General features: G+C 47.8%; 1 protein-coding gene across 7 annotated transcripts in view; it reads left to right on the forward strand.

The window, feature by feature from the left end:
• LOC117414093 (sestrin-1) overlaps window positions 1-8,526 on the forward strand; it is a 39,162-nt gene extending 30,636 nt beyond the window's left edge. For 4 of the 7 annotated variants that reach the window (XM_059000334.1, XM_059000336.1, XM_059000337.1 and 1 more), the window contains exons 4-10: window positions 351-533; window positions 822-1,055; window positions 1,907-2,090; window positions 2,746-2,861; window positions 3,546-3,736; window positions 4,063-4,207; window positions 4,877-8,526. In XM_059000334.1, the coding sequence (XP_058856317.1) occupies window positions 351-533; window positions 822-1,055; window positions 1,907-2,090; window positions 2,746-2,861; window positions 3,546-3,736; window positions 4,063-4,207; window positions 4,877-4,963 (1,140 nt within the window). In that variant the 3' untranslated portion in view covers window positions 4,964-8,526. The remainder of the gene's footprint in view (window positions 1-350; window positions 534-821; window positions 1,056-1,906; window positions 2,091-2,745; window positions 2,862-3,545; window positions 3,737-4,062; window positions 4,208-4,876) is intronic. The other 3 variants (XM_059000335.1, XM_034023770.3, XM_034906576.2) reach the window with 3 other exon arrangements.
• Window positions 8,527-9,702: the final 1,176 nt, after the last annotated feature.

The following is a 9,702-nucleotide window of genomic DNA, read 5'->3' on the forward strand; positions in this document are numbered from 1 at the left end:
ACCCCTGCGCACACTGCATCCCCAGCACGGGGAGTCCCCTACCCCTGCGCACACTGCATCCCCAGCACAGGGAGTCCCCTACCCCTGCGCACACTGCATCCCCAGCACGGGGAGTCCCCTACCCCTGCGCACACTGCATCCCCCTGAGTCCCCCTTCAGTCCCCTGCTATGCTGTTTAGTATTGTCTAAGTTTTAAGTAATTTTAAATTAGCGTTTGAATAACTTCCCAGAGCACTGTGTATACATCTTGCAACAATGTGGCCTTTGATGGGATTGCTAGCGTTCTGCGTCGGTGGAGTTTCTTTTGAAGGGCTTGTAAAGGCGTGTCTCCCCTCTGTCTCTCTATCCAGGCCGTGGCCCGTCACCAGTGCTCCTACCTCGTCCAGCTGCACACCGCAGAGTTCCTGCAGGTAGGGGGGGACCCCCAGTGGCTAGGCGGACTCTCCTGTGCCCCCCAAAAGCTGCGGAACCTGAACGAGCTGAACAAGCTGCTGGCACACCGGCCCTGGCTCATCACCAAGGAGCACATCGAGGTGAGCGCCCCCGACAGGACGGGCAGGGAACTGCTTTAACCTGCAACGACAAACTATAGATTACAAACCTGCAAAATCAGTTTAACTTGCGTACAGATGCGGTACAAAACTGGAGCTGTGGGGATCACGAGAAGGTCGGTCTCCATTACCGACATACGCATTCAGTGGTGTTCAGAGGGGAGTGTGTTTGGCATTATAAATGCATTTTAAATCATGCCTAACACTCCTCCTCCTAGAGATGTTGCAAATGAGACTGTATTGTTTGGAGCAGTGTGTTCATTTCAGTAGAACTCTCTCCTCCTCTCCCAGGTGCTGTTGAAGCCGGGTGGTGAAGGCTGCTGGTCCCTGGCTGAGCTGATCCACGCTGTTGTCCTCCTTACTCACTATCACTCGCTGTCCTCCTTTGTGTTCGGCTGCGGAGTCAACCCTGAGCCTGACCACGAGGGGGGCCACGCCTTCCGACCACCGTCCCCCTGCCCGACCGACAGCCCCAGGGGTGAGGGTGGGGGCAGCGTGCCCAGGGTGAGTCTCATCGAATCACAGTAGGCCAGCGCTGTTTTAAAGTATGGCTCTTGACCCATCTACAGTGCTCCCTCTTTATAATGCTGTAGCCGGAGCCATTGATAAGAGACATAGCCATTGGTGTCCTGTGCCCAGTACAGCAGTACAAAGGGACGCTGTATAATGAGTGAGCACTGCATGTCTCATGGAGCTACCACATGTATATCTAGCGTGGGATATGTGGAATAACATGCTTACGAATGTGTCTGTGCTGTCATTCCAATCCAATGGTGTGCTGCTGAAACTGACAGACTGAGCTCAAGGTTCTGTCTAAAGACGTTTTGTGAAGCGGCCATAAACAGGGTTGGAAATGAATCCCTGTTGAAGCACAGTCCGCTGAAAATGAAAGATCTGCTAGGCAAAATAACCCATGATTTAATTGATGCAATATTTAAAAAAAAAAAAAAAAAAAGTTATTGCTATTTATTTTAAATATATACTTCTGGTATAAGCAGAATGTTGAACGTTCGTTCGTTCGTGGTGTACGGTTTTTAGGATGTCCTGAATAAACCACTCTGTCCTGTCGCGGCTTGTTATTTACTGGGACATCCTCCTGCAGAGAATACAGCCCGTATACCAGGAATAATCATTCATTTTTTGGTTAAGGTCACTCTGAAATGCTGAGTGGTTTTGTCGCTCTCTTGGAATCCGTGCTATATCGCTTGACAGTAATATTTGAGATTATTGGGTAGCACTTGTCTCCCCCTGACTGTCCCTTCTCCCCAGACGGAGGCCCTGTGCGAGGCTCTCATGGCTGCCCCTTCCAGGCGGAGGCCCTGTGCGAGGCTCTCATGACTGCCCTTTCTCCCCAGGCGGAGGCCCTGTGCGAGGCTCTCATGACTGTCCCTTCTCCCCAGGCGGAGGCCCTGTGTGAGGTGGAGGCTCTCATGAGGAAGATGAAGCTGCTGCAGGAGCAGGAGGAGGAGGCGAGCCAGGAGGAGATGGCAGTGCGCTTCGAGAGGGAGAAGAGAGAGAGCCTGCTGGTCACTCCTACTGGTACGCACATGACCCACTGCTACACACGCACACACACACGCATACGACCCACTGCTACACACACACACACAAGACTCACCTGCTACACACACACACACACACACACACACACACACACACACTCACACGACCCACTGCTACACACGGACACGACCCACTGCTACACACACACACATGCACGCACATGACCCACTGCCACACACACACACACAAGACTCACTGCTACACACACACACGCGCACATGACCCACTGCTACACACACACGCACACGACCCACTGCTACACACGACCCACTGCTACACGCGCACACAAGACCCTGCTACGCACACGAGACCCACTGCTACACATGCATACGCACACACGAGACATACTGCTACACGTACAGCTGGCTCAGACAATTCAAACTTGTGCTGTGCTTTTTTTAGCTAAGAACTGTAGATTTTTATTATTTTGTAATTGTAATCTAATAATTCTGTATTTTTCAAGCTAGCTAGCTAGCTGTGTGCATGATTGACGCTGGTGCTTGTGGTTTAGATTGAACATGCACATTGCCCTCCTTGGAATACCGCAGTAAGATTGTACAGCCCTGTGCTTGGAGATGTTGAGCCTGGACCACACTGTAATGGGCGTGTTTTTGTCACCCCCCTGGTGTAGATGACAGCAAGAGGCTTCCCCTTGCCAGCGTGTCCCGCTTCGTGGAGGACCCTGATTTTGGGTATGAGGATTTCACACGCAGAGGGGAGCAGACGCCCCCTACCTTCCGAGCACAGGTACTGATGCTGCTGCTTTCACGGTGACATGTGAGCACCACTGTCTCTGGGCCTCAAATTAACAAAGGGTTTTGTGTTTGTTTTTTTCAAATGGTTTTCATAGTGCAATCGTACTGTGCAAAGTTTCCAGTTGTTCAGTAATGGTCAACTTAAAATCTATGCAATAAAAATAAGGGGGAAAAGAAAATAATTCAAAGCATGCTTTCCACCTCATAGTAAGTAAGCAAACATTCAGAGGTGTTTGTAATGTTCAGGCTGGTTCATACTTCATGTGTCACTGTGAGGGTGATTTGAGTCTCTCTAGTCCAGTGAGGAGACTGGTTGATAGAGCTGAATTTTTCTTGGCTCTAGCTGGTCACTTTGCACCACCGTCTCCTCGTAGACTGAAATATCAACCACCTGTAAGTGCTCTAGGACTCTGCTTACCTGTGCTGCAGTCTGAGCTGTAGTTTTAGTGCAAGTGTTCTCCTCTCTCTCCTCTCCCTGTGCTGTAGTAAGTGCTCTCCTCTCCCCTGTGCTGTCGTAAGTGTTCTCCTCTCTCCCTGTCTGTGCTGTAGTAAGTGTTCTCCTCTCCCCCTGTGCTGTAGTAAGTGTTCTCTCCCTCTGTCTGTGCTGTAGTAAGTGTTCTCCTCTCCCTGTGCTGTAGTAAGTGTTCTCCTCTCCCTGCTCCCCTGTGCTGTGCAGGATTACTCGTGGGAGGATCACGGCTACTCCCTGATGAACCGGCTCTACCCAGACGTAGGGCAGCTCCTGGATGAGAAGTTCCAGACCGTCTACAACCTCACCTACAACACCATGGCTATGCACAGCGGGGTGGACACCAAAATGCTGCGCAAGGCCGTGTGGAACTACATCCACTGCGTCTTCGGAATCCGGTGAGCGAGGCCCAGGGAGATATAAAGAGCTGGGCTGCAGAGAGGAAGGCAGTGGCTTTGAATAGCTCAGTGGCTTGAGACTCGGTGGTTAGAGCACCGTGCTGCAGTGTGTTCGAGTATCTCGGTGGTTAGAGCACTGTGCTGCAGTGTGTTCACGTTGCTCCGTGGTTGGAGCACTGTGCTGCAGTGTGTTTGAGTAGCTCCGTGGTTAGAGCACTGTGCTGCAGTGTGTTCATGTAGCTCCGTGGTTAGAGCACTGTGCTGCAGTGAGAATGTTGCACCAGTTAAAGTAAAGCCCCTTTTTAAAGCCCTCGTTGTGTCGGCAGGTTTGACGATTATGATTATGGAGATGTGAATCATCTGCTGGAGCGCAGTCTGAAGGTGTACATTAAAACGGTGGCGTGCTACCCTGAGAAGACGAGCTACAGCATGTACCATGCGTTCTGGAGACACTTCCGGCACTCAGAGAAGGTAAGGGCTCCCGCCTGCTCCAGCTCCACACGCTCGCTCCATTGAGAGCTGTGCTTTTGTAATACACTTGCAATAAATAAATAAGCCACCAATCAAACATTATACCCTCACTAGTGCTACATTTAGAAACTCTAAAAGACTTGAATTAGTTAAATTTATTAAGTTGCTTTTAGTATTTTAGTGTGTATTGCATATTATCAGCTCACTGAAGTTAGCATTGGGCAGCCCAAGACCAGTGCTGATTGGGCTCTGTGAATCCCACGGTAACGGTACAGCCAATCCCAACAGGGGAACTGGAGTGAACCAGGGAGCAGTGATCTGTATTGATTGACTGCAGAGACAGATACCTGCTAGTAGAGTTCTCCAGTCTGTAACCCAGACTCTTCATCATCCAGAACTGTCATTGGAAGGATTACATTTCTTGTAATATTTCTCAATGACAATCATTTCAACTAGAGGCCTGTTTCATTGCTTTAAATGCTGGAAGGGTTTTGGATTCAGATATTTGTATGACATTGAGAAAGACTTCAGATTAAACCATTGAACTTTGTATGTTTTTGTTTTGGTATTTCTATGTCCAGAATCTCCACACTTTATATTTATTTTACCCTCAAACTGCAAAACAAAGTTAATAAAATAATAATAATACAATCCTATTACCTCTTTCAGGTCCATGTGAACTTACTGCTCCTGGAAGCCAGAATGCAGGCAGCCTTGCTGTACGCACTGCGAGCGATCACACGCTACATGACATGACACCCTCCCCTCCCTGCAGAGTGATCACACGCTACATGACGTGACGTGACGCCCTCCCCTCCCTGCAGTGATCACACGCTACATGACACGACACCCCCCCTCCCTGTAGAGTGATCACACGCTACATGACATGACACCCTCCCCTCCCTGCAGAGTGATCACACGCTACATGACGTGACGTGACGCCCTCCCCTCCCTGCAGTGATCACACGCTACATGACACGACACCCCCCCTCCCTGTAGAGTGATCACACGCTACATGACACCCTCTCCTCCCTGCAGAGTGATCACACGCTACATGACATGACACCCTCTCCTCCCTGCAGAGTGATCACACGCTACATGACATGACACCCTCTCCTCCCTGCAGAGTGATCACACGCTACATGACATGACACCCTCTCCTCCCTGCAGAGTGATCACACGCTACATGACATGACACCCTCTCCTCCCTGCAGAGTGATCACACGCTACATGACATGACACCCTCCCCTCCCTGCAGAGTGATCACACGCTACATGACATGACACCCTCCCCTCCCTGCAGAGTGATCACACGCTACATGACGTGACGTGACGCCCTCCCCTCCCTGCAGTGATCACACGCTACATGACACGACACCCCCCCTCCCTGTAGAGTGATCACACGCTACATGACATGACACCCTCCCCTCCCTGTTTCTGAACAGCTGTGCTCCGTGGGGCTCACTCCAGCAGAGACTCTGACGAGGCACACAGCATTGCACAGGCCTGGAGCTCCGCGCTGCCCTCAGCCTGCTTGTTCAGGAGGAATTTCTTTCAACTTTTTGTTCTTTTTATTTTCCTATTTCATTTTTATTGTTATTGTTAATGTGCTTTTTGTTGTGTGATTTTAGTTTTTTTTTTTAAAGCCTGGCTGCTCTGAAATTTGATTTGTCTTAAACATCTGCGTGTGTTTGTAAATCAAGCGAAATTGAGAAGTATAAAACAGACCTGGTGAATAATGACACAAGATTTGACTAGAAGCCTTTTTCCGTGCCTTCTAGTCAACATGTCTGTCACTTCAGTTTCGTGTAGTATTTTTAAATGTTCATCAACAGGCTTGTCTTTTGAATGTGAACGCACTGTAGGACAGTCGGCATATTTGGAAGGGATGTGACATGTGTCGCTGTGCCCGCTCTTCTGTCTAAGAGGGTTGCACCCTCATTGAATAGAGCAACATTTCGAAGTTTAGAAATACTAAAAGAACCGTAATGAATCTAATGGCACTCATTTTGAAGAGGCTGCCCCCTCATTGAATTCAGTACAGCAATCCTGAACCCCGCTGTTCTCCACTCCCTATAAACACTAAATACAGGACAGGGTGCGGGAGCTCCAGTCAGGTTCAGCTCATCACAGCCTTCACGGTCCAGCCTGCAGCGGCTCTCCTGTCTCAGTCTGTGTGCTGTGCAGTGGGGGAGAAGCAGGGCTGTTTGTGCAGGTGATTATTCGTATTGCTGTCGCATTTCCTGTCTGTGCATGCTCAGGAATTTGTTTGCAGAGGCAAAGAGCTTGAATCACTAGCTCTGCAGTGAATTGTTTGCTGTGTTTCTCAGTGGAGCAGCAGTGGGTGCAGTTGAATTAGGACACCTGTTTAATAGCAGGAAGTTCAGCTCTTAAATTCATGGTGTGAAAGAGTTTGAGGAGCTGTCAGCATTGTGTCTTGGACGCACGCGTCTCCATCCTCTTGTTAGTTTATGTCTCCACTACAGTGTTGTTCACTTGAAGCCCATGTGTCCTTGGTCGGCATGTTTGGCATCTTTTGCGAATACCAAAGAGCCCCCATTTCATTTTTTGGTAAATCGCACCCTTCTAGCAGTATTAACTGAAGCAGCCACACCACCAGCTACAGAAGTGAAGGCCCAATGTTTGGTATTCCAAAGCATAATTACAAAGTCAGAAACCTAACCTCCCAATATAGATGTGTGTAGAATTTTATACTGATATAGATATATAGATAGATGACCTGTGAAAGGGCAGCATTGAAAAGTGTGGATTGGAGGACTCTGTACACGCCACAATGAGATTATTAGTGCAGTCCTGGTATTTGTCTGTTCATGTTGACACAGACCCCCTTCACCTCACTGCTTCTAAACCTCCACCCTTCCCTTGCTTTGATTTGCACAGCTGCTGTTGTTTTCAAAAAATAGTTTGTGTTGTTTTGCACAGTTATTGATGGGGTGTGTTGTATATTTTGGTTGCATTAAACAGTATTTTTTTAAATGATTATTTTTTTCACGTTGGTCCTCAGTTGCATTTTCTCTGGGGTGTTTCCCTGCACAGAGAGGGGCGCCGGTACATGCTGTCAGTGTTCTTTGTAACAATGTTCGTTGTACTGTTTGCAGTGTCATTGCACTGGGAATGTTTTGTTGGGTCTCAGTTCCAGGGAATGAGAGAGGCAGGTTTCAGTTTCCCATGTGCTCTGTGTTTTGAGAGGCTCACAGCAAACGTAGGTTTCCCAGAGCTCTGGGAGCTGCATGTACCCGGATGGGAGGGTTTCTCTGTGTGCAGGACGGGGGCTTGTCCAGTTCTAATGTCATGCACAGTGTGATTTCTATTTATTTATTTTTTGTTTTTTGTAACTGAATTTGAAGAGATAGGATCTGAATTGAGCTCTTGTCTATGCAAATGGGAGGTTTCTATTCACTGAAGACTGTTCTGTCTAGAACAGGGAAGTGATACAAGGACACTGTGCTCTTTCATTTAGAAATACAGAAAGAAATGTAATAAATTCAGTGATTTAATTTGAACTAGAAGTCTTTTTCAATGTCTTCAGTGTTGATTCCACAGTTCTGGATGTTTTGATTCAGCCTTGCCTTGGGAAATATAGGGCCAGGGAGAAGTGATCCACTCTCATGTCGAGAGTTGGTGTGTGTGTGTGTGTGTGTGTGTGTGAGGGGGGGGGGGGGGGTACTCGGAGTCCTGATCCAAACTCGTGTGCGTGTGTCTGCAGTATTGCACTTTAAACACAGGAATGTTTTCTGCATAGCCTTTTTTAATTTCTTTGTATTTTTTTTTTTTTTTTATATATATATTTTGTGAAATGAGTAGCGTGTCTCCGTGTCGTCTCCTGGAAGCTGAGCTGGATCGCACCGAGGAAGAGGGAGGAAGGAGGAGGGCTTCAGGGTCTGGTTAGAACTTCAGATGTTGAAAGAACGAAACCTAGCTGAGGTTTTTGGTCCAATTGCAAAACTTTTATTTAACACTAGATTTCAGCTCAAGGTAATAATTTCTAAATGATGCTATTAGGAATGCAAAGAAAGACATTGAATTCCTTTGCAGTACTTTGTTGCTGGCAGACCCCTCTCTCCTCCTCTCTCTCTGGTGTCATTCAGGAGCGTGTGCCGTGCCGCGCCTCTCCAGACAATGCTGAGTCCCACCTCTCGTCTTCTGTTTTGATTGTAGTTTCCTTTTGTTATTTAAATGTCATCATGCTGAGTTGTATATTCTGAAAACGTGTTGTACAGAGTGCAGTTTGAGACTTTGTAATTATAACTACCTTTAAATAATAAAACAAGTAAATAAAAGTTTTATTCTTCAGTAAAACCTGACGGCAGTGGTGTTTTTCTTAAGGAAGTTGACTTGGATGGAAGTACTGTACTTTTAGAGTAAAGAGAAGCACATTTAAAATGTTAGTCCTTTATAAGAAATTTGAATTGTTTTAAACTAAGCCAACATGCGATACTATATAGTAATGTCTTTCTAGCTGCTGTTTGTTTTTCAATTGCTATAGAAAGTCTGCAATACTCCCCGTGGTGGAGAATACTAGAACATGTTAGTTGGCAAAAATCACAATGTTTTATTCTATGTGTTATTTCTCTGACATTTCAAAACACTTTTCATTTGCAAAAGAATCGCTGAAAACGAGAAGAAACAAATGTTTTCAACTCCTTCCACGCACGCTGCTCCGATCCGTCTGCAAAGTGACAGGAATTAGGAGGGACTGAAAAGTGAAAGACTCAACTTGGATACTGAAAGACACTTGATGACTCAATGGTAGACTAGGAAGATGTTTCTTTTATGAATTAAAGAAAAATCTAATGGAATGTTTTATTCAGACTTGCATTTCCATCTAATCGCTGACCTGATGAACTGATTTAACAGCACACACCAGAGATCTTACTGGCTGTGTTGGGGTGCAGCAGTCAGACAGGCTCTCCTCACTGGTAGTGTCGGGGTGCAGCAGTCTGAAAGGCTCCCCTCGTGCTCCCGAGTGGCGCATCCAGTAAAGGCGCTCCTCGCAGGATGTGCCCTATAGCCTGGAGATCGCTGGTTCGAATCCTGGCTATGTCACAGCTGACCGTGACCGAGAGTTCCTAGGGGGCGGCGCACAATTGGCTGAGCGCTGCCCGGGTAGGGAGGGCTTAGGTCGGCAGGGGAATCCACGGCTCACCGCGCATCAGCGACCCCTGTGGCCGATAGGGCGCCTGTGGCTCTGCAGCGGAGCCGCCAGATCTGTGTTGTCCTCCGGCACTATAGGTCTGGTAGCATTGCTGTGGATCTGCAGTGCGAAAAATGACGGCTTGGAAGGAGCACGTTTCGGAGGACGCGTGTTTCAGCCTCCGTTTCCTGAGTCGGCGGGAGGGGTTGCGAGCGGTGAGCCGGGGATACAGATAATAATTGGGCATGCTAAATTGGGGTGAAAACCGGGGTAAAAATAATTGGCGACGACTAAATTTATAAAAAAAAAAGGCTCCCCTCACTGGTAGTGTCGGGGTGCAG

The sequence above is a fragment of the Acipenser ruthenus genome, chromosome 25, assembly GCF_902713425.1.
Source record: "Acipenser ruthenus chromosome 25, fAciRut3.2 maternal haplotype, whole genome shotgun sequence".
Classification (NCBI taxonomy): domain Eukaryota; kingdom Metazoa; phylum Chordata; class Actinopteri; order Acipenseriformes; family Acipenseridae; genus Acipenser; species Acipenser ruthenus.